Here is a 23,723-nt window from a genome sequence, read left to right as displayed (position 1 = left end):
ACCAAGCATTTTAATTGTGCAATTTTACATTCAACTAAGATCTTCTGCAAAAACGTCAAAATTAATGACAGATTTATTGAGGTAGATTAATTCTGACTATTTAGAAGAAGTGTATACTGGCTATGGCGTCTCAATGGACGTTACTATTGCTGCTTTTTAAGGGAGCATGTGAGCACACTCGTTCGGCTAGCAGAGTTGGCTAGGCACCAACTGAACTGAAGCATGCTGACGCCTTTACCATTTGTTATTGAATTATCCTCACTCTGTACAATTGTTGACAAACTTAAGTCTGACCTTGTGTTGGTTTCAGGAGTCAACGCCTCCCTCAAAGAGAACTATATGCAGCATAACTGAGACGGACTCCTCAAATGTCACCTCTAACCAGCGCAGTGTCCTGGGGGGCATTGAAAATTCTCCCCTGTCTTTTGACCTCTTATCTGTCCCAGAGACCCCCGACAGCCAGATCAGAACCTCTCACCCTGCCAGAAAGCCTGAAGATGGGCATCTCTCTCCTATCTGCCGCAGACCGTGCTCCAGAGGGGTCAGCTTAATAAGGGAAAATTCTCCCAAGGCAGCTATGTTCTCCCTGAGGAGTAAGATCAGTTCCCCACCTCAGGTACAGACGAGCACCAAGAACAGTAACACACAACGTTGCTCTGTGAAAAGACTGTTCAGTCCCGATGACGTGCAGGTTGCCAAGCGTCCGAAAACCATGTCAGTAAAGAGGCCCTCCATTAGCCCTCTGCGGAAGCCTCTCCTTCATGGAGAGGACTTCCTGAGCGAATGCTTGCAGGTCATTGGTGACACTCAAAACTCCAAAGGTACTAAATTCCAGCAGGACACAGGCCTAGCTGTGAATGGCAGAAAGCCATCCAAGGCTGGTCAGATACACTTAGGTTACAGTGTATTGAAATCAGGAGCCAAGGAGAAGATTAGAAACGTCATGCCATCATTAAAGCCACTGTCTGTCAAAAGAGCTTCGTCCTTGTCCTCTAATGAGAGCTCTCTCCCCAGCAGCTTGAGTGAATGTGAAGAGGAGTGTGCTTTTACTGTCATTACAGAACAGAAAGATGCCACAGAATATAATAGCTGCCTCAAAGACTTGAATACAAGCGGTGGGCGTGTGATCTTCACTAGCTTTGAGAAGCCTAGTAGTGTAAAAACTAGCCTTCCCAATCCCAATAAGAGCTTAATGGAAGTTGAAAGCAGTGCTTTCAGAGACCGTGGCACTGACGGGAAAGCAGTAACATCAGAAGACCACCTGGAGGGGCTGGAGGACAACTGGTTTGATGACAAAATGGAAGAGAGCTTCAGTAACACTAAGGAGGAGAAATCCAATGCTGGGTATGATGAGCACATCTAACTTACTAGTCATCAACTCAACAACAAAAAATTGAATGAATTTTTTTTTATATGCCTGAAATGCCTTTTTTCTGGTATGGAGTGATATTTGTGCATATGAAATTACCCTTTTGTTGTTTTTCACTAACCAGTCAAAAGAAAGGCATCCCAGACCATGTTATTCTGACCACTGGGCTGCACAACCGCTACTGGATACTAGATGTGCAGGAGGTCCACGGTGCTCGTGGCTCTGCGGAGAAACATCTGACCATCACTGCCTCCAAGACCTCCCATCCTACTGAGATCTGTATTCTGAAGGATGGATGGTAATTTTCTGCACAATACATTATTTTATATACCTAAATGAGTGGACAAAACATTAACACCTGCTCTTTCCATGACACATACTGACCAGGTGAATCGAGGTGAAAGCTATGTTCCCTTATTAATGTCACTTGTTAAATCCACTTCAATCAGTATAGATGAAGGGGAGGAGACAGGTTAACAAGTTATTTTTAAGCCTTAAGACATGGCTTGTGTATCAAATGTTATTTGTCACATACACATTTAGCAGATGTGTTTATTATGGATCCCCATTAGCTGCTGCCAAGGCAGAAGCAACTCTTCCTGGGGTTGAGCAAAATTAAGGCAGTTTATACAATTTTAAAAACATTACAATACATTCACAGATTTCACAACACACTATGTGCCCTCAGGCCCCTACTCTACCACTACCACATATCTACAGTACAAAATGAACGTGTGTTTGTAGTGCGTATGTTATCGTGTGTGAATGCATGTCTGTGCCAATGTTTGTGTTGCTTCACAGTCCCTGCTGTTCCATAAGGTGTATTTTTATCTTTTTTATATATATATAAAATGTTTCTGCTTGCATCAGTTACTTGATGTGGAATATAGTTCCATGTAGTCATGGCTCTATGTAGTACTGTGCGCCTCCGATAGTCTGTTCTGGACTTGGGGACTGTGAAGAGACCTTTTGTGGCATGTCTTGTGGGGTATGTAGGGCTTATCTAATACGTAAAAAAAAAAATCTCCCCAAATTCTGTTTTTTCTGTAAAAAAAAAAATCTGTATTCTGTGTTTTATGCTAATTTTATCATCAAAGAGTTTCTAATAATGTGAATGAATAAAATGTCAATTTTAATAAGATCTATAACAGTAAATTTGTAATGATGCAACACATCATTGCACAATTTTTTTTATCAAGGCAAGTGCTTCAATAGAGTTCTACTAAGTTTTTCATTATAAATGAAAAAAGTAATGCAAGAATCTAGGCAACAATGCAGCAAGCAATAGGCAAAACCTAGAGTTATACTTATGTAAAGAAAATGCGTTTATTTTTTGTAACTCTTGTGAAGCACTTTATTTTAACTTGTAAATGGAAAAAAAAAGATTCATGCAAGAATCTAGGCAATAATGCAGCAATAGGCAAAACCTATTGAACTACCTTCTGAGCTCCTATGTCTGTCCATTGTAAGTTTTCCATCTATCACAGATATCTCCATTGAAGTACATGATTGTCAGCCTCTGTTGAGCTCGGTGAGTGCCTCTCGCTTGTCTGTGAGTAGAGTCTTGTATTTGCTGAAACTCCTCTGTTGACTAAACTGAGTGGGAAGTAGATGTAGGGCACTGCCACTTCTGCAACTCTTGGGAATCTCGCACTCAGGCCCCTCCAGTAATCAGCAAGCTCCAAAGCAGGTGAGGGCTCCCTGGACACACAGTGGTGATAGGCAATCCATTCTTCACTGAGCTCTGTTGATGGGCTTGCCATGGGTTTCAGTTGTGTATTAGGCTGTTGAAGAAGACATCTCATCCATGTCACAAGTGATGCAACTTCAGAATTATTTGTAGTGCTGCCAGGTCTCACCCACCAGATTGATGACATGGCAGAGACAGGTTACATGGATACTGTTGGTCATCCCTCCTTTCAGAACCTCCTTGTATGTCTTCAGGCAGTAGGAGGCATTATCTGTGACCACTGCCCAGGCATCTTTCAGGTTCAGATCGTTGCTGTGGAGGGAGGCTAGTATAGCTTGTGAAAACGTTGAGTAGGTGCTTCTGTCCATGAAAATGACATCCACCAGAAAGTACTGGTTTTCAACACCTGCAATGAAAGATAAGGAAAACTGTTTTAACCTAAAATAATTGGCAAAGTAAGTTATTTCAAGTGTAAACACAATATAGATACAGCGATAGTTAGCTAGATGGAGAGGCAGACAGCTGCTGACATACATCGCTATATTTCACCACGGTAGCTCGTTGTTTGGAATATCACAATTTGCATGCGGAAAATTCACATTGCAGAATGTAAATGTAGGCTAATGCAACGGTATATCAATAGGCTGTTAAATGAACTCACCATGACAATGATTAGAACGCTGCAATCCCTTGCATCTGTTGTCTCGTCAACAACCACCCCAAACTTCTTCCCACGGATCTTCTGTAGAACGGCAGTCATATGTTGGTTGAATACACAGGGCAGGTGAGTTTGACCGAGGCTGCTCTCATTTTTGGGCAACGCTCCTCCCTGTTTGCAATGCTTCACTAGAAACAGCCGTAGCTTTCTTCGCTTTTCTAAGGGGATGTCAGACTCCAAAGTCCTGATATAAATTGTCTTAAATCGGCTGATGCGCTTGCACTAGTAATGGTAGTTTGAAGAGGCATGCTCTGGCTAACACAGTGCTTTTCCTTGTTCTTCACATGGGCTTTAGATTTTAAGTGGTCATCACACATTTTTACGTGTCCAATCAATAGTATGCTGACAGGATTTTCAAAACAGCTTATCGCCTGACTCATAGTTTACTTCTTGGCCGTCATAGACGGCCTCTTCGACATGTTTCTCAAAGTGACAGCCAAATTGTGAGGTGACGTAAGGGTTCTACGCCTGACCGACCCCCCCCCCCCCCCCCTCTCAAAACACGCCAATCGAAAACGGAAGTATTTCTCTAGGCCTACTTGTCAGTAATTTTATTTTTAGTAACCTAATTGTCATTTAGGTTACTACAATAATTAGGCCTACTTTTGATTTATTTTTTGAATCAATTTCAGCCAAATTATAGAAAATTCCTCTCTTCCGTCCCAGTTTTCCGCATCGCGGAAATCATAGGGCCCTAGGTATGCATGGGTGTCCGAGCTGTGCACCAGTAGTTCAAACAGACAGCTCGGTGCATTCAACATGTCAATACCTCTCATTAATACAAGTAATGAAGTCGATCTCTCCTCCACTTTGAGCCAGGAGAGATTGACATGCTTATTATTAGCTCTGTTTACGTCCAAGGACCAGCCGTCTGAACAGTAGTCCAGGTGCGACAAAACTAGGGCCTGTAGGACCTGCCTTGTTGATAGTGTTAAGAAGGCAGAGTAGCGCGTTATTATGGACAGACTTCTCCCTGTTTTAGCTACTGTTGTGTCAATATGTTTTGACCATTGACCGTTTACAATCCAGGGTTACGCCAAGCAGACTTGCTCAGTTTCCACATTATTTATTACAAGATTTAGTTGAGTTTTAGGTTTTAATGAATGATGTGTCCAAATTACAATGGTTTTAGAAATATTTAGGCCTAACTTATTCCTTGCCACCCACTCTGAAACTAACTGCAGCTCTTTGTTGAGTGTTGCAGTCATTTCAGTCGCTATAGTAGCTGACATGTATAGTGTTGAGTCATCCGCATACATAGACACACTGGCTTTACTCTACCTGGATTGTGTTGGAGAGGCTTCCATTTAAAATGTTATTGCGGGTGTAGTGAAATGCTTGTGTTCCAACAGTATCTAACAATACACACATTTTTAAGTAAAATATCTAAATATTAGGACGAGCCATTTCAGGGAGTGGCATTGTTTGACTAGAATACAGTGTATATACATATGAGATGAATAAAGCCGTATGTAAACAGTATTAAAGTGACTAGTGTTCCATTATAAAAGTGGCCAGTGATTCCAACTCTATGTATATAGGGCGTCAGCCTCTAAGGTGCGTGGTTGAGTAGTCAGTTGGTAGCCGGCTAGTGATGGCTATTTCACAGTCTGATGGCCTTGAGATACTGTAGAAGCTGTTTTTGTCTCTCGGTCCCAGCTTGGATGCACCTGAACTGACCTCACCTTCTGGATGGTAGCGGGGTGAACAGGCTGTGGCTCGTGTGGTTGATGTACTTGATCTTTTTGGCCTTCCTATGACATTGGGTGCTGTAGGTGTCCTGGAGGGCAGGCAGTGTACCCCCGGTGATGTCTTGGGCAGACCGTACCACCCCTGGAGAGCCCTGTGGTTGTGGGTGGTGCAGTTGCCATACCAGGTGGTCATACAACCCAAGAGGATCCTCTCAATCTGTAAAAGTTTGTGCGGGTCTTTGGTGCCAAGCCAAATTTCTTCAGCCTCCTGAGGTTGAAGATGCACTGTTGAAGAGGCACCTTCTTCACCACACTGTCTGTGTGGGTGGACCATTTCTGATTGTCATTGATGTGTACGCTGAGGAACTTGAAGCTTTCCACCTTCTCTACTACGGTCCTGTCTGTGGATAAGAGCGTGCTCCTTCTGCTGTTTCCTGAAGTCCATGATCAGCTCCTTCGTTTTGTTGAGGGAGAGGTTATCTTCCTGGCATCACTCCGACAGGGCCCTCACCACCTCCCTGTAGACTGTCCCGTAATTGTTGGTAATCAGGCCTACTACTGTTGTCGTCTGCAAACTTGATGATTGAGTTGGAGACGTGCGGGGCCACGCAGTCATGGGTGAACAGAAAGTACAAGCGGGGAATGAGCACGCACCCTTGTGGGGCCCCAGTGTTGAGGATCAGTGAAGTGGTGTTTTTTCCTACACCACCTGGGGGGGGGGCGTCAGGAAGTCTAGGACCTAGTTGCACAGGGTGGGGTTCAGACCCTGGGCCCCGAGCTTGATGAGCTTGGAGGGTACTATGGTATTGAATGCTGAGCTATTATCAATGAACAGAATTCTGACATAGGTATTCATTTTACATTTACATTTTAGTCATTTAGCAGACTCTCTTATCCAGAGCGACTTACAGTAGTGAATGCATACATTTAATTAAAAAAATTCTCCGTACTGGTCCCCCGTGGGAATCGAACCCACAACCCTGGCGTTGCAAACACCATGCTCTACCAACTGAGCCACACGGGACCTATTCGTCTTGTCCAGATGGGAAAGGGCAGTATGCAATGCGATGGTGATTGCATAGTCTGTGGGCCTAGGGTGTCAGGTAAGGTGGAGGAGATATGATCCTTAACTAGCTTCTCAAAGCACTTCATGATTACAGAAGTGAGTGCTATGGGGCAATAGTCATTTAGTTCAGTTACCTTTGCTTTCTTGGGTACAGGAACAATGGTGGACAACTTGAAGCAAGTGGGGGCAGCAGACTATGGTAAGGAGAGATTGAATATGTATATAAACACTCCAGCCAGCTGGTCTGCGCATGCTCTGAGGACGCGGCTAGGAATGCCGGCAGCCTTGCGAGGGTTTACACACTTAAATGTCATACTCACGTTGGCCACGGAGAAGGAGAGCCCACAGTCCTTGGGAGCAGGCCGTGTCAGTGGCACTGTGTTATCCTCAAAACGGGCGAAGAATGTGTTTAGTTTGTCCGAAAGCAAGAGGTCGGTGTCCGCGACGTGGCTGGTTTTCCCTTTGTAATACGTAATTGTCTTTAGTCACCGTGTGAACGTCAATTTTATTCTCTGACGCCACAGTGAACATATCCCAGTCCAAGTTATCAAAAACAATCTTGAAGCATGGATTCTGATTGGTCAAACAAGCGTTGAATAGACCTTAGCATGGGTCCTTCCTGTTTGAGTTTCTGCCTATAGGAAGGGAGGAGCAAAATTGAGTTGTGATCTGATTTGCCAAAGGGAGGGCGGGGGAGGGCCTTGTAGGCGTTTCAAAAAGGCGAGTAGCAGTGATCTATTGTTTTTCTTAAGTGAGTACTACAGTCAATTTGTTGATAGAACTTCAGTAGTGTTTTCTCAAATTTGCTTTGTTAAAATCCCCAGCTACAATAAATGCGGCCTCAGGGTATGTGGTTTCCAGTTTGCATAAAGTCCAGTGAAGTTCCTTGAGGGCTGTCTTGGTATCGACATGAGGGGGAATATACACGGCTGTGACTATTTGAGGTATTCTAGGTTGGTGAACAAAAGGACTTGAGTTTCTGTATGTTATCACAATCACACCATGAGTAGTTAATCATGAAACATACACCCCTGTTTTTCTTCCTCCCGGAGAGTTCTTTATTTCTGTCTGCACGATGTACTGAGAACACAGCTGGCTGTATGGACTGGGACAGTATATCCGGAAAGAGCCATGATTCTGTGAAAAAGTCTGTTACGGTCCCTGATGTCTCTCTGGAAGGAGATCCTCGCCCTGAGCTCGTCTACTTTATTGTCCAGAGACTGAACATTAGCGAGTAATATACTCTGAAGCGGTGGATGATGTGCACACCACCTGAGTCAGACTAGAAGTCCACTCCGAATACCTCTTCTCTGCCGGCGGTGTCTTGGAGCAGCCTCTGGGATAAGTTCAATTGCCCTGGGGGGTACAAACAAAGGATCCAATTCAGGAAAGTTGTATTCCTGGTTGTAATGCTGGTGAGTTACCGCTGCTCTGATTTCCAAAAGTTCTTTCCGGCTGTATGTAATATCAACAAAAAAAAATTACAAAAAAAAATTAATCTGGGATAATGATGTAAGAAATAACAAACAAAAAAAACAATGTTGCTTAGGAGCTAGAAGCAGAGCTTCCATGTCTGTTGCCGCATCTTACATATGTGTCATTCAGAGGGTGAATGGGCAAGACAAAATATTTAAGTGCCTTTGAACAGGGTATGGTGCTAGGTGCACCGGATTGGTCAAGAACTGCAACGCTGCTGGGTTTCTCACGCTCAACAGTTTCCCACGTGTATCAAGAATGGTCCACCACCCAAAGGACATAACATTTGATTTTATGTGTCACATGCTCCGAATACAACAGGTGTAGATCTTACAGTGAAATACTTGCTTACAAGCCCTTAACCAACAGTGCAGTTTAAGAAACTTTAAAACTTATTTATTTACTATATGAACTGAATTAAATAAATACAAAAATATATATTTTTAAACCAGAAGAAAATAGAAAACTAATAACTATAGTGCAACAATAAAATAACGATAATGAGGCTATGTACAATGTGTGGAGGCACAGATTAGTCGAGGTAACTGAGGTAATATGTACATGTAGGAAGAGGTGACTATGCATGGATAATAACCAGAGTAGCAGCAGCATAAAAATGGTGGGGGCTCCTTAGCTTAGTGATGAGCTTTGAGGGCATGGTGTTGAACCCTGAGCTGTAGTCAATGAATAGCATTATCACGTAGGTGTTCCTTTTGTCCAGGTGGGAAAGTTGGGGCGGTATGCAAATGGAGTGGGTCTAGGGTTTCTGGGATGGTGTTTGTGAGCCATGACCAACCTTTCAAAGCACTTCATGGCTACAGACGTGAGTGCTACGGGTCGGTAGTTATTTAGGCAGGTTACCTTGGTGTTCTTGGGCACAGAGACTATGGTGGGCTGCTTGAAACATGTTTTTGTTAGACTCGGTCAAGGACAGCTTGAAAATGTCAGTAAAGACACTTGCCAGTTGGTCAGCGCATGCTCAGAGTACACGTCCTTGTAATCCTTTTGGCCCTTCTGGGGCGGCAGCGTAGCCTAGTGGTTAGAGCGTTGGACTAGTAACCGAAAGGTTGCAAGTTTGAATCCCCGAGCTGACAAGGTACAAATCTGTCGTTCTGCCCCTGAACAAGGCAGTTAACCCACTGTTCCTAGGCCATCATTGAAAATAAGAATTTGTTCTTAACTGACTTGCCTAGTTAAATAAAGGTAAAATTTAAAAAAAAAATTGACCTGTTTAAAGGTCTTACTCACATGGGCTGCGGAGATCGTGATCACACAGTCGTCCGGAACAGCTGGTGCTCTCATGCATGCTTCAGTGTTGCTTGCCTCGCAAGCATCCAGCCAAATTGACAACTGTGGGAAGCGTTGGAGTCAACATGGTCCAGCATCCCTGTTCGACACCTTGTAGAGTCCATGCCCTGACTAATTGAGTCTGTTCTGATGGCAGAACTCAATATTAGGAAGGTGACCTTAATGTTTTGTACACAGTGTATCGAACTCCAATATTTTTTTGTTGCACATTTTAGAACGTGATTCTGGCTAATATTGCTCAAGTTTACTTTCAGACAAACAATATAGTTAATGTGAAAATAATAGTACGTCTTGCCTTCTCTAGGGAGTCGACACCAGTGTCCACGGGTGATGTGGTTCACTTGGAGGGCCAATGTGTCTCAGGTACCTGGCTGATAGACAGGGAGTCAGGATTCTTGGTGCTTCTCCCTGACGTGCTCATATCTGGCACTAGCATCGCCAGCGGGATCCGCTGCATGAGACGGGCCGTGCTGGGGGAAATGTTCAAGGTATGATCATGAAATACCAGGCTCAGTTATCCTATCTGTTTATGAATTGATTGACTGACCTTATTGTAATGATATGTAATCCTCACCTTTGCCTTAGCGGTTTGACGGAGGCTCCAAACAGATGCTGAACGGTACGATAGTTCATGAAATCTTCCAGAAAGCTGCAATGTCTGGAGACTTCTCTATGGAAAGGTTGCAACTGCTGGCCAACCAAGCCCTGCTCAGCCCCAACTACCTGGGAGACATGTAAGAGTCATTGTACTATACCATACATGCCATCATACATTGACATTGGGAGTTTCTTAGGAAATGTTAAAGGGATACTTCAGGATTTTGGCAATGAAGCACTTTATCTACTTCCCCCAAGTCAGATGAACTCATGGAGACCATTTTTCTGACTTTGCGTGCAGTTTGAAGAATGTTGCTAACTAGCGTTAGCATGCTAGTAGATACCATAGACTTGTAGTCATTGCGCATAACGCTAGTTAGCAACTTCCTTCAAACTGCACGCAAAGTCAGATAAATGGTCTCCATGAGTTCATCTGACTCTGGGGAAGTAGATAAAGGGCTTCAAAATTCTAAGTATCCCTTTTAAAGGTGCAATATGCAGAAATCGCTTTGGTTGTTAAAATTCTAAACAAGCAAGTTCAGTGTAGAGAATCATTGTACCATCTAAACCGCTGTGAAAAATAAAGTATTTTCACCTGTTTTGAAGCTGGTGACCAAAAACCGAAAGTAAAATACACAAAAACCAAACTTAAGCATGGGATGCATAGATATAGCACACATTGAACAGATTTACCACGTTAGTCTTGCTTTCAATGAGGATGACAGATCTTTAATCCGGTCAAATTCACATTGAATTGTGGGTGACCCAAAAAGTTACATTTTGCAGCTTTAAGTGTGGGTTTAATTGTAATTCTTCTCAACCCTCCTCATAGGTACACCCTGAAACTGACTCAGGAGGACATGAAGCAGGAGATTTGGGAGTACCTGCCTGCACTGACAGATTGGGCCAGAGATTACCTTCACACCTCTCCACAGGCAGGCAAGAAACTGTTAACTCTCAAATTGTGAGTAGTACCAACTCACCCCACCCCTAACTAATTTCATTCTCCATTCTATATCTTAAAAAATCTTTGACAGACTGGCAGTTAAAACATTTTTGGTCCTCCCCACCCACAGGCCAAGTGATGGGGCACTGAGCTGGCAGGACTCCGCATGCAGCATCGCTGTCACAGATTTTGTGGACATCGAGGAAAACATTTGGTCGCCACGTTTCGGCCTGAAGGGTAAAATTGACGTGACAGCAGGGGTGCGTATTCATCGCAAGGGCAGGCCTCCACTCAACAGGGTAATGCCTTTGGAGCTGAAGACTGGCAAAGAGTCCAACTCCATTGAACACCGCAGCCAGGTACTGCACCAGTGGAACGAACACACGCAGTCAGATTGCAAATACTGAGCTCTATGAACCATCCATGCATTATGACTGCAACAGTGCTCAAACCAATAAAATCTCTTATTATTGTCCAGGTCATCCTTTACACTCTGATGAGCTTAGAGAGACGCAGTGATGCAGAGGCAGGATTCCTGCTCTACCTGAAGACTGGCAACCTGCATCCTATAGTTGGAAACCACATGGACAGAAGAGGTAAGCCCTGATCACAAAAATGTGTTTGGAACTTTATTTTCCATGGGGAACAGTTTTTATTAATTTCTTTTGAGACAGGACCTCATAGTTGACTAATGTTCTATCTCTCTCAGAGCTGTTGAAATTAAGGAACACCCTGGCTCATCACATTGGCAATAGCATGGAGAAGGAAGGCAAGACACGGATGGCACCTCTGCCAGGGATCATCACAGACCGACAGGCCTGCAAGTGGTGTCCCCAGATCAGGAACTGTGCTCTCTATGACAGGTACAACTGCCTTCCTTCCAGAGTGAACTACTTATATGCTGATAGGAGATTCAGGACGACAGCAACTTCATGCCCTTAAAAATCAGTGTGTGTGTGTGTGTGTGTGTGTGTGTGTGTGTGTGTGCGCGCGCAGGGCCATTGAGAGCAGGGCTCCAGACTACTACTCCAGTGAGTCACAGCAGTTGTTGGTGCAACAGGAGAGTGAGCACCTGACAGAGGCCCACCTGCTCTACTTCAGCCACTGGCTGCTACTCTGTGCCCTGGAGACCCACACCATGGAGAGGAAGGGAGGCCGGCACAACATCTGGCTGCAGTCTGCCCAAGAGAGGTCCGGAGGAAATCACGTGTCTATGTATCAGATAATGTGGTCATTTAGCAGATGTTTATCCAATGTGACTTACAGAACTGTGAACATTGACAGTGACATATGTGAGCTGATATAGTGTTGGGGGGGTGGGCTATAATTGTTTGAAAAAATTACATGAGTTTTCACTATGGATGTTTGTTGAACAATTTATATCTGTAATAATAGGTCTTTAATCTGTTACATTCACTGACAAAATGTACTCTAAATTTGAATGCAGACATTTTATGCTAAAAGATTCCACAACTCCCTTAATGGTGGTCCTCAAGCTTTTGCCGGTGATTTGGGTGGTCCTGAATTTATTTTTATTGGGAACCGCTGTGTAATTTGTTTTTGGTGTCCAGGGAGAAGAGTGGGGGGTGTATGGGAAACATGCAGCTGATTGGCCCGGTGAAGAACCAGTCAGATGGTGTGTATATCCACCGTTTTGAGCGCCGTCGTGGCGGGGAACAGGGTGTGACGGGCTTGATTGTTGGCGACAGAGTTGTGGTGAGCGACCAAGATTTGCAGCTAATTGGTGTGGCAGCTGGATACGTCACAGACGTGAGCAGCACTGCAGTAAGCTGCTCCCTGGATCGGTAAGATGGCAGTATCAATGTCTTTCTAAACACTATGGGAATCTGGGAATGGGAGGTTTAGTGCGTTTCTATATACAGAACCAGTCAAAAGTTTGGACACCTACTCATTCCAGGGTTTTTCTTTATTTTTACTATTTTCTACATTGTAGAATAATAGTGAAGACATCAAAACTATAAAATAACACGTATGGAATCATGTAGTAACCAAAAGTGTTAAGCAAGCAAAATATATTTATATTTTAGGTTCTTCAAAGTAGCCATGCTTTGCCTTGATGACAGCTTTGCACACTGGCATTCTCAACCAGTCACCTGGAATGCATTTCAATTAACAGGTGTGCCTTAATTTGTGGAATTTCTTTACTTAATGCGTTTGAGCCAATCAGTTGTGTTGTGACAAGGTAAGGGAAAGGGGGATACCTAGTCAGTTGTCCAACAATGTATTCAACTGAAATGTCTTACGCATTTAACCCAACCCCTCTGAATTGGAGAGCATAACCAGCATGGCTACCACAGCATTCTGCAGCGATACGCCATCCCATCTGGTTTGCGCTTAGTGGGACTATCATTTGTTTTTCAACAGGACAATGACCCAAAACACACCTCCAGGCTGTGTAAGGGCTATTTGACCAAGAAGGAGAGTGATGAGTGCTGCATCAGATGACCTGGCCTCCACAATCACCCGACTTCAACCCAATTGGGATGAGTTGGACCGTAGAGTTAAGGAAAAGAAGCCAACAAGTGCTCAGCGTGTGTGGGAACTTCTTCAAGACTGTTGTAAAAGCATTCCAGGTGAAGCTGGTTGAGAGAATGACAAGGGAAAGGGTGGCTACTCTGAAGAACCTCAAATAATCTCAAATGTTTAACACTTTTTTTCCCGTTGCTACATGATTCCATATATGTTCATAGTTTCGATGTCTTCACTTTTATCCTACGATGTAAAAAATAAAATAAAAACCCTTGAATGGGTAGGTGTCAACTTTTGACTGGTACTGTGTGTATATATAGATCTGTTTTAGCTTGTTGGTTTCTTTGCTATTTGTATGTGTATTCTTCTGAAGTTGAAGCTGCTCCCCTCATCTCCATAGGGACCTTTCGAAGTGTTCCTCTGATGTTGTGTTCCGACTGGACCAGGACGAAGGGGTAATGGGATTGAGCACCCATCTGGTCAACCTCTCCAAGATGATGGAAAGGTCTCCTCCAAGGTCTGTTCAGTACTACTGTCTGAAATGGAAATAACTTAAAATGTTAATTCATAACTCTTTAAGAGTAGGTATTAACTCATGGCTCCACCTCCCCCTTTGCAGTGAAAGACTAAGGGAGCTGATAGTGGATTTCCACCCTCCTCAGTTCATTGACAACCTCAGCAGTGTGTTGCCCAGGGAAGCTAAGGACACAGTCGCCAACATCCTGAAAGGTGTGTCCCCTGATTTCTTACCTCTGTTCCCCGCTCTCCTTTGTCTCACTTTAGTTGTTACCTTTTTATATAAACATTTTATTTATTTGCTAACTTAATTTCAAAGCTCTCCAGTGAACTATAACACTAACTTGGTGTTTCATCTCTGTCTCAGGGCTCAACAAACCTCAGAAACAGGCCATGAAGAAGGTTTTGCTCTCCAAAGATTATACGCTCATAGTTGGGATGCCTGGCACTGGGAAAACCACCACTATATGCACACTGGTAAGATCAATGTTTGTCATTTCCCTGTTCTACTTAGATACTCTGGGTGTATTTTGTAAATTCAATCTTGAGTGCCAGAGTGTGCTCAGTGTTGTCACATTGTCCGTTCGTAAATTCAGAGCGTTGAGCTCGGAGCGTTCAGAGTGCACTCTGCCCGAGGAGTATGGTTGACCCGAGCTTTCTGACCTCACAATGGCAGTCAAGCTCCCAAGCTAACTGGCTAACGGTGGATAGTTTGCTAGCTAATTCCATACACAAATGAGAGAACACCTCACTGACCATTTTACTCACCCTAGATGAGCTGTTTAGGCTGTTCATGTTATCCAGAGCATTGGTGGCATTAACTGTGCTGCTGGCAACAATTTAATTACGCTTCTTTTGCCGACGTTTACTGACACCGGCCATATTCAAGGGGTGTTCGTAAATTCATCAGTTATTCTGCGCTCTGGCACACTCGGACGAGTGCTCTGAAATCGGAGTAGATAGCCAGAGTGAATTTACGAACACACCCTCTGACCCTTGTTCGTGCAGTGAATGTGATGATGAACATTGGAGTGGTTGTTCAGTCTCCCTCCTCTCTGTCCTTACTCAGGTGCGTATTCTCCATGCATGTGGCTTCAGTGTGCTGCTGACCAGCTACACCCACTCTGCTGTGGACAACATCCTGCTAAAGCTCCGGAGGTTCAAGGTGGGCTTCCTGCGTCTGGGCCGGGCCCAGAAGGTCCACCCAGACATCCTGGCCTACACAGAGGAGAAGTGTCGGGCCAACGGCATCCACACACTCCCTGAGCTGGAGAATCTTTACAACAAGGAGGTGAGTGGGCTAAACTGAGGGATAGAGCCAACTTAGAGCGATGCTCTGCCACCCAATTATGTTGCACTTAACCCAGGCTAAGGAAGAGCAGTTCCATGATTAGGACTGTTATGGTGACCGTATTACCGCAACACTGGCGGTCACGAGTCATGACGGCAGTCAAATTCCGCTTGACCCGTTTAGTCATGGTAATTATGCTTCTCCAAGCTCTGCTGCATTTTATCTATTTTATTTAACCTTTGTTTAACTAGGCAAGTCAGTTAAGAACAAATTCTTATTAACAATGACGGCTAAACCGGCTGACGCTGGGCCAATTGTGCGCCACCCTATGGGACTCTCAATCACGGCCGGTTGTGATGGAGCCCAGGATCGAACCAGGGTCTGTAGTGACGCCTCTTGCACTGTGATCTAGTGCTTTAGAACGCTGCGCCACTCGGGTCGTTTGTAGCCTACCAAACTTGCTAACTGCCTAGTACTCATTACTCTATTGTCCCTCTAATCACTCTGACATCAAACAAATGTAATCAAAAATCTAATCAAACATTTCATGAGAGCCCATGAGCTTATGTTGCGCAACATTTCTGGAGGCTATTGTTGTGGAAATTCAGTACTGAGAGAGACTTGGTCATTTCTTCGAACAATCATCTTTATTTAATATCAATTAATTATTGCAATAATGAAACCCGAAGACTGTTGGGCCGAGAGCCCTTTACAGACAATGCACAGTTTATATAGCTGATACCCAGAATCCTTGGTTCCACCCCTCCATATAGATTGGGGGGCACCATAAGTCACTTTGGGTTCATCCTGTGGTCATCTGCCTCTGGTGCTGTCTCCCAGATGCCAGGATAATTAGGAATAGTGAGGCCTTTGTTCTGTTCCTCCAGGCTATTTATATCTTGGTGACACCCACCACATTTTATCTATGGAATGCCAGCTGTTGTATTTTACATATCCATCACTTCTTATTAAGAAAAATATGTGTCAGGTAAAAAATAGATAAGAAATAAAAATAACAAATAATTCAAGAGCAGCAGTAAAATAACAGTAGTGGGCTATATACAGGGGGGTACCGGTACAGAGTCAATGTGCGGGGGCACAAGTTAGTCGAGGTAATTGAGGTAATATGTACATGTAGGTAGAGTTAGTAACTATGCATAGATAATAACAGAGAGTAGCAGCAGCGTAAAAGGGGGGGCAATGCAAATAGTCTGGATTGCCATTTGATTAGCTGTTCAGGAGTCTTATGGCTTGGGGGTAGAAGGTGTTAAGAAGCCTTTCTTCGGACATAGACTTGGCACTCCGGTACCGCTTGCCTTGAGGTAGCAGAGAGAACAGTCTATGACTAGGGTGGCTGGAGTCTTTGGCAATTTTTAGGGCCTTCCTCTGACACCACCGGTTATAAAGGTCCTGGATGGCAGGAAGCTTGGCCCCAGTGATGTACTGGGAGGTAAGCACTGCCTTCTGTAGTGCCTTGCAGTCGGAGGCCGAGCAGTTGCCATACCAGGCAGTGATGCATCCAGTCATGATGCTCTCGATGGTGCAGCTGTAGAACCTTTTTAGTATCTGAGGACCCATGCCAAATCTTTTCATTCTCCTGAGGGGAAATAGGCTTTGTCGTGCCCTCTTCACAACTGTTTTGTTGTGTTTGGACCATGATAGTTTGTTGGTGATGTGGACACCAAGGAACTTGAAGCTCTCAACCTGCTCCACTACACCCCGTCGATGAGAATGGGGGTGTGCTCGGTCCTCCTTCAGTCCTCCGCAATAATCTCCTTTGTCTTGATCACGTTGAGGGAGAGGTTGTTGTTCTGGCACCACATGGCCAGGTCTTGGACCTCCTCCCTATAGGCTGTCTCATCGTTGTCAGTGATCAGACCTACCACTGTTGTCATCGGCAAACTTAATGTTGGTGTCGTGCCTGGCCATGCAGTCATGAGTGAACAGGGAGTACTTGAGGCGACTGAGCACGCACCCCTGATGGGCCCCCGTGTTGAGGATCAGTGTGGTAGATGTGTTGTTACCTAACCTTACCACCTGAGGGCAGCCCGTCAGGAAGTCAGGATCCAGTTGCAGAGGGAGGTGTTTAGTCCCAGGGTCCTTAACTTAGTGATGAGCTTTGAGGACACTGGTGTTGAATGCTGAACTATAGTAAATGAATAGCATTCTCATGTAGGTTTGCCTTTTGTCCTTTTCCTTTAGTATTCTTCATACTATAAAATAATGACACGGAATTGTAAGAAAATCTTGTCTGCTAAATGAACTAGTGTAGCCCACCGCTAAATGGCACAGCCAGATCAGGGCCTAAATTAAGGACAACTGGGTATGCAATTCTGTTCTGAAATCAACTACATTTTCTTCATGTTTCTTTAGGCCTATCTAAAAGAAATAATGGATTTATTGTGGTGGTATATTACATGGATTTGTTAGACTTTTTAAATGTAGATTTTCCAAAAGTCTGCATCAGTGGCTTGTAGGCTATGGGTGGAAGCCAGGAGATCCTGAATGTGTTAGTTAATTAACTGTCAATTACTGTGAGACAGGCAGTTATTTGCTTGACAATCACCTGCTGACAATTTTATTACTGCCACAGCCCTATCCCATGATCTACAATTGTTCAAATGGACTCTCAGAAGATGGCAGAACACAACCATTGAGAGACTACAGTTCTCATACAAAAACGTTTATGTAATAACCCCTCCCATCTCTCCATAGCTGGTGGTGGCCACCACATGCATGGGTGTAAAGCACCCCATTTTCTCACGTCGTCGTTTTGACTTTTGCATTGTGGACGAGGCGTCCCAGATCAGTCAGCCAGTGTGCCTTGGGCCCCTGTTCTATGCCCAGCGCTTTGTCCTGGTGGGGGACCACCAACAGCTGCCCCCCATTGTCCAGAACACAGAGGCTAGGTGAGTAGATTCTAGTGATGGGGTAAAAAAATCGATAAAGTTACACCAGGATGTTTTGACAAGATTGCAATATTATTTTTGCTCTAGCTTGCTGTACCTTCACCAAAATGCTAATATTTGTCCTTCATAGCTTGTTCTCCATCTTTTTAAATAGGGAGACAATTTGTTTTCAGCAGTTTTATTTCCATGACACACAATCACAGTATCGAATCGCAATGCAAATAGAATCGCAATACATATTGTAACGGCAACATATCGTTATAATATCGTATCGTGAGGTCCCTGGCAATTCCCAGCCCTAGTAGACCCATCCCTACCACCACCACCTACCCCACCTCTCAGGGTCGATGAAACCAAACGTACCATAAGAGTGTGGACTCTTGGAGGAGAGTTTCCTCTCCGTTTCTAATGTTTCAAGTCGTCATCAGGTTGTTGGGTATGGACGAGAGTCTATTCAAGCGTCTCGAGCGTAAAAGTGAGGCTGTAGTCCAGCTGAACGTCCAGTACAGGATGAATAGGTGGGTTGTTCTTCCTAACAAAATCATGTCAACTGTTTCAAACAATTTTTTCAACATCAATTTGTTTTTCTATTGTTTATATATTTTTCTCAATGGTTACTGTTTCCTTTCGTCGCACCCAACGTTTTTACACTCATTTCGTGGTGGCCTCCACAGTAAAATCATGTCCCTGAGTAACACTCTGATGTACGGAGGGAGGCTGGAGTGTGGCTCAGAGAGGACGGCCAGCGCCATGCTGGCCCTGCCCTCCCAGGGCTCTGTCCAGAGGCAGCTGGAGCTGAGTCTGGGCCGGCCGGAGGACCTGGCTTGGGTCCAGGCAGCTCTGGAGCCTCTCAACCCTGTCTGCTTCCTGGACACCACCCAGGTCAGTCTCTTGCGCCAATATTATTCTTACAATACTCTTTATTTTGATTACTATATTTTACATGATGCCACAAACCTAAATAAGCATTTAAGTGTGGCTTGTTTGACGTGTGTATATATGTGCGACTGTGTTGTTGGACCTTTGTATGTTATTCGACCTGTATATGCATGCCTCTTCTTTATGAGTACCTCACTGCTGCTCTGACTGACAGGTTCCAGCCCTGGAGACGGTTGACCAGGGGGGAATCAGCAACCAGACAGAAGCTGCTCTGGTGCACGGCATAGTCAGTCTGCTATTGAAGGTGGGAGCTTCAATAAAAGTCAAATGAAACGCACAAATTTCAATTAATTCATCCGATTTATTTGGACTCACAGCAATGACAGAGGTTGTATGTACTGTGTTAGTACAGCAGAACCAATATACCATGGTAAGGGCTGTGTCCTAGCACTCTGTGTTACGTCGTGGATAAGAACAGCCCTTAGCCGTGGTACATTGGCCAGATATCACACCCCCTCTGGGTTTATTGCTTAATTATACCCTCGTGTTCTACTAGGCTGGGTGCAGGGCCAGTGACATCGGGGTCATCGCTCCCTACAGACAACAACTGAAGGTCATCTCAGGCCTACTAGCCGGGCCAGCCTTCAGCACTGTGGAGGTCAACACTGTGGACAAGTACCAAGGCCGCGACAAGAGCGTCATCATCGTTTCCTTTGTCAGGAGTCACCCAGAAGGCAATGTGAGTGGACCTTAAACCGAACATGTCCCTTGAGATCTTGACCTTGGTCAAAGTACTTCCATTTTGGATGGATAGTTATTAAAACAGATTTTCTGCAAATTTCAACATTAGTTATTTGTATATAAATTGGACATATTGTATGCGTCGTGACATTTTTGATCTGTGTGAGACCTGGTCTGTTGCCAGCTGGGTGAGCTGCTGAAGGACTGGAGGAGGCTGAACGTGGCCATCACGAGAGCTAAACACAAGCTCCTCATGGTGGGCTCGGCCCCCACCCTGCGCCGCTACGCCCCCCTGGAAAAACTCCTCAACCACCTCACACAGGAGAGCATGATATCCTTTACACTGCCCAGTATGGCCTTAACCATGGCTGAGAGAAATAGTGGTGAATGGATGCTGTGGAGGTGCTATAATATGTTTGTTGTATAGACATCTGTGTTTTACAGGTTTAAACAATGTGTGTTAAGTTGTTGTTTATAATGATTACTGTTCAATCCACTCAGGGTGTTTGTCTTAACTGGCCCACGTCTTCCAGCTCCCTCCAGCAGCCCATGAGGTATTACCCACCATGCACCTGTGACAGGACATCTGAGGTAGAATAGTACCTTTCCTCCACTCACCATCTGGAAATCAGCCTTTAGACTTATCAAGCAATGTAATGATTCCTCAATATTGATTACTTGAAAAATTACTTGAATAGTTGATAGTATGCTATATATTTTTTTAATTAATGTTTTAACAAGAATCCATGGCAGCTATGTTTGCGGGGTTATTGTTTTAATGCTTTTTATTACAACAGAAGGTGATCATTCGAAAGTTGAAGTACAGGCACCATTTACACTGTAAATCTGCTATGTAGCAATTACTCAGACATTGCCTCACAGACCTCCGTTATTATTATTAAGATTGATAATTTGTAATGTTTCTGAGCCAGTGCTGATTGTCAAGCTTTTACTTGTTATATTGACGTTAATTTAGAAAATTTCTATGTGAATAAATCATTTTAAGTGTTGTACATTTTTGTTTCCCCTTGTGTCCCTGTCAGTAAAATTCCAGACTGTTGAAATAGTCCTCACCATATGTATTTGGAAAATGAAGCAAAAATTCTAATTCTGACTTCTTAAAATGGGGGGACACGATTCATGAAGGGCTTTTGTCTTGTTAAAGAAGTTGTTTTCTTTATCGGAACCAAATCTGCATTTTGGAGTCCAGACATGGGGTCACATGTAGAGTCCAAACACTTTCTTTTTTTGCAATTTCACAGGGTTTTCAGAAATTTACCCTAACCAGCAATACACTTCCTCATGCTTATGTTGCAGTGCCAGAGTTTAGATAACATGAACAAAATCTTAAACACCAAAATAAGTAATTTTAAGAATGGCAACGCTCTCAATGTATATAGTGTTGCAACCAATATGTATGAAAATACCCTCACATTAAGTGACATTCTGCATTCTCATCTCCTATTCAAAACTTGATCTCAAATCCAAAATGCTGGACTATAGAGCATAGATTTTAAGTGAAGCTTTACTGTCCAAATACAAATTGTGAGGATTGTATGCTGAATGTTCACTAGAGCGGTAGGTAGACTAGCGGTAAAAGACCGTTGGGCCAGTAACCGAAAAATCGCTGGTTTGAATCCCAAGCCAACTTGGTGAAAAATCTGCCTGTGCCCTTGGCAAGGCACTTAACCCAAACCTGTAAATCGCTCTGGATAAGTGCATCTGTTATATGACAACTGTAAATGACTAACAACTTGATACAATGGAATAATCTCAAACTCAAATAATCTGTAGCCACAGCTAGGTCTACAGATTATTTGGCTAGGTCGAAGTGAACAGTATAGCCTCTACACAGTTAGAATCCCTTGCAGGACGGTTACAGCCTGGCCAGCGATATTCAGTCTGCCATCATCCCGTAGCTCCAGCTCCAACTCCCCACCACGACTGGAGCACTGATAGGCTGTCACACAGGAGGAGAATGCAGTGTGTTAGTGGTAGTTCTTTGAATGATGTTTACATTTATTTATTGGATTTTATTTTACTCAAGATGTACCTGTCCATCAATATCTGTAAATTGATTGGGTTCTGTGCAATGGAATTTGAACTCCATGTTGCAATGCTGTTTACATTACCCACCACAGAAGGTTGGTGGCACCTTAATTGGGGAGAACGGGCTTGTGGTAATGGCTGGAGCGGAGTAAGTGGAATGGTATCGAATACATCAATCACATGGTTTGCATGTGTTTGATGCCATTCCATTTGTGCGGTTCCAGACATTTTCATGAGCCGTCCTCCCCTCAGCAGCCTCCACTGTTACCCACCCAGCATCTTTTTCTTGCCCAGTTTCTCAGACCAGTAGCCTGCAAGGACAGTATGTGCAGAGCCTGCAATGATGTAAAAACAAACAAAATTAAACTTTCTAAAAGACTACAGAATAAGACTTGCCGATGTCCGCTGTACTTACCAGTCACAGGGTCCTCAGGAATCCCGAACCAGGGGGAGAAGTTTCTGGAGTAGAAGTCATAGCCAGGCTGACAGCCAGGGGCTCCAATCATGGTGACAATCAGACCCCTAACCCTTCCGCCAGTGTTTACATGGAGAAGAACTGCTGGGTCTGGCTGGAGGGATGTGAGCACTGACCTAAAACCAGTCACTTTTTCAATCCCTTTCAAGTGAAGTTTGCCATTCCATCCTGTTTCCCAGCACTAGTGATAATGTGTAAAGTGTTTAAAAAAAAATAATAATAATTACCTGTCACAAGTGTCAGCAAGGCGCACCATTAGCTTTTTGGTGGTGCCACAGAGGCACACTTCTTGAACTGGCTGGTCTCCCACAGCAGCCTGCACATACATATTCAGACTGATGGACATGAGCTTAACTCTTCACCATAAATTATAGAAACAGTGGTAAGAAGGATGATGCACTTACATTAACTATGTCTTTAAATTCATTGAGATCCTGTGGATATGAAGTTTCAATTCTGAAGTTACATTCATTTGCAAAGGCTTTTATGCAATACTTATGTGTGCAGTGTATATATAATATCATGTTGAACATGAATGTACCACATTGATTTCATCACCTACCAGCGGAGTAGGTTTGTTCAGAGGGAAATCCATCACTATAGATTCCCCCTGTTGTTGCACATGCAGCTCTCCACTCAAAGTCTCAAATACCACTGTTGCGTTGACATTTTCTTCAGGAAGGGGATTGTGGGATAGAAACAATTGAATTGCACTATATGTTTGTACTAGTTGCCATTCACTTGCTTACATGTGAGATGCTGTATTATGTGACTGTCATTCTTACTTTTTTTGTAAAACAGTACAGCAGCTGAAGCTAGAGTGGCATGTCCACACAGAGGAACCTCAGTGGTGGGGCTGAACCAACGCAAGCGGAAGCGTGCTCCTTCAATACAACACATACCAAAATACATACAAGTTCCCATGTCAGTAATCTTAGGATGTTGTGATGAGTTGATTTACCTTTTCTTTCCTGAGCCCCATATATTCCATTACTCTCATTCTCATTGGCATCAATCACCCCCTCTTGGTTAATTGCAATAAAATAGAGTACCACCAGATGGCAGATTTGGAAAACTTCTGCACAGAAATAGAATACAGTTTCAACTCTATTTTAGAATGTCTTGAAAAAGATACCTGAGCTGAAGTCATCTTTTAGCCTTATGATGAAGGCAGTCTCTGACAGGTTCATCTCAGCAGCAATTTTCTGGTACATATCATCCTGCAATTCCTGCTTGGTTGAGAACAGTCAACAGTATTTTTTTTGCATGATTACTGGTTAGATAACTTAAAGCAAATACTAATGTTGATTATTCAGCAATACATGATATGTAATAAGATGTAATTATGTATAAAAAATTATACTTGCATGTAAAAGGGGACAAACTGCTGCAGGATTTCCTTTGAAAGGTACATTGGTAAATGCATCAACAATGAATACTGGAATCTCCATTACTTATTAGAGTGGCCTATGCTGATTTCCCAGTGAGAAGTGCAGAAGTTTAACAGGTGCA

The 23,723-nt window shown here is 43.7% G+C and overlaps 2 protein-coding genes across 3 annotated transcripts in view; one reads left to right on the top strand and one right to left on the bottom strand.

Moving 5' to 3' along the window:
- dna2 (DNA replication helicase/nuclease 2) overlaps window positions 1–20,700 on the top strand; it is a 25,313-nt gene extending 4,613 nt beyond the window's left edge. Inside the window, exons 3-23 of the mRNA XM_029698935.1 lie at window positions 311–1,344; window positions 1,494–1,667; window positions 9,623–9,806; window positions 9,904–10,052; window positions 10,748–10,879; window positions 10,992–11,220; window positions 11,340–11,457; window positions 11,571–11,724; window positions 11,858–12,052; window positions 12,433–12,666; window positions 13,752–13,868; window positions 13,971–14,080; window positions 14,235–14,344; window positions 14,937–15,158; window positions 17,874–18,067; window positions 18,496–18,585; window positions 18,742–18,949; window positions 19,161–19,250; window positions 19,503–19,685; window positions 19,872–20,018; window positions 20,212–20,700. Coding sequence (XP_029554795.1) covers window positions 311–1,344; window positions 1,494–1,667; window positions 9,623–9,806; window positions 9,904–10,052; window positions 10,748–10,879; window positions 10,992–11,220; window positions 11,340–11,457; window positions 11,571–11,724; window positions 11,858–12,052; window positions 12,433–12,666; window positions 13,752–13,868; window positions 13,971–14,080; window positions 14,235–14,344; window positions 14,937–15,158; window positions 17,874–18,067; window positions 18,496–18,585; window positions 18,742–18,949; window positions 19,161–19,250; window positions 19,503–19,685; window positions 19,872–20,018; window positions 20,212–20,265 — 4,128 coding nt within the window. The 3' untranslated portion in view covers window positions 20,266–20,700. The remainder of the gene's footprint in view (window positions 1–310; window positions 1,345–1,493; window positions 1,668–9,622; window positions 9,807–9,903; window positions 10,053–10,747; window positions 10,880–10,991; window positions 11,221–11,339; window positions 11,458–11,570; window positions 11,725–11,857; window positions 12,053–12,432; window positions 12,667–13,751; window positions 13,869–13,970; window positions 14,081–14,234; window positions 14,345–14,936; window positions 15,159–17,873; window positions 18,068–18,495; window positions 18,586–18,741; window positions 18,950–19,160; window positions 19,251–19,502; window positions 19,686–19,871; window positions 20,019–20,211) is intronic.
- On the bottom strand, window positions 20,455–23,723 carry LOC115153469 (phenazine biosynthesis-like domain-containing protein). 2 transcript variants are annotated; one of them, XM_029698936.1, is made up of 9 exons: window positions 23,579–23,723; window positions 23,347–23,440; window positions 22,997–23,095; window positions 22,774–22,883; window positions 22,616–22,645; window positions 22,439–22,527; window positions 22,152–22,327; window positions 22,009–22,071; window positions 20,455–21,647 (listed from the first exon to the last, which is right to left on the bottom strand). In XM_029698936.1, the coding sequence occupies exons 1-9, from the start codon at window positions 23,660–23,662 to the stop codon at window positions 21,535–21,537; spliced, it is 858 nt and encodes a 285-aa protein (XP_029554796.1). In that variant the 5' UTR covers window positions 23,663–23,723; the 3' UTR covers window positions 20,455–21,534. The 2 variants fall into 2 exon arrangements, with proteins under 2 accessions (XP_029554796.1, XP_029554797.1); XM_029698937.1 differs by having other exon boundaries at window positions 23,347–23,431.

This window comes from Salmo trutta, chromosome 18, assembly GCF_901001165.1.
Source record: "Salmo trutta chromosome 18, fSalTru1.1, whole genome shotgun sequence".
Taxonomy (NCBI): Eukaryota; Metazoa; Chordata; class Actinopteri; order Salmoniformes; family Salmonidae; genus Salmo; species Salmo trutta.
The sequence above is the reverse complement of the archived record's forward strand: the minus strand, read 5'-3'. Positions and strand labels throughout refer to the sequence as shown.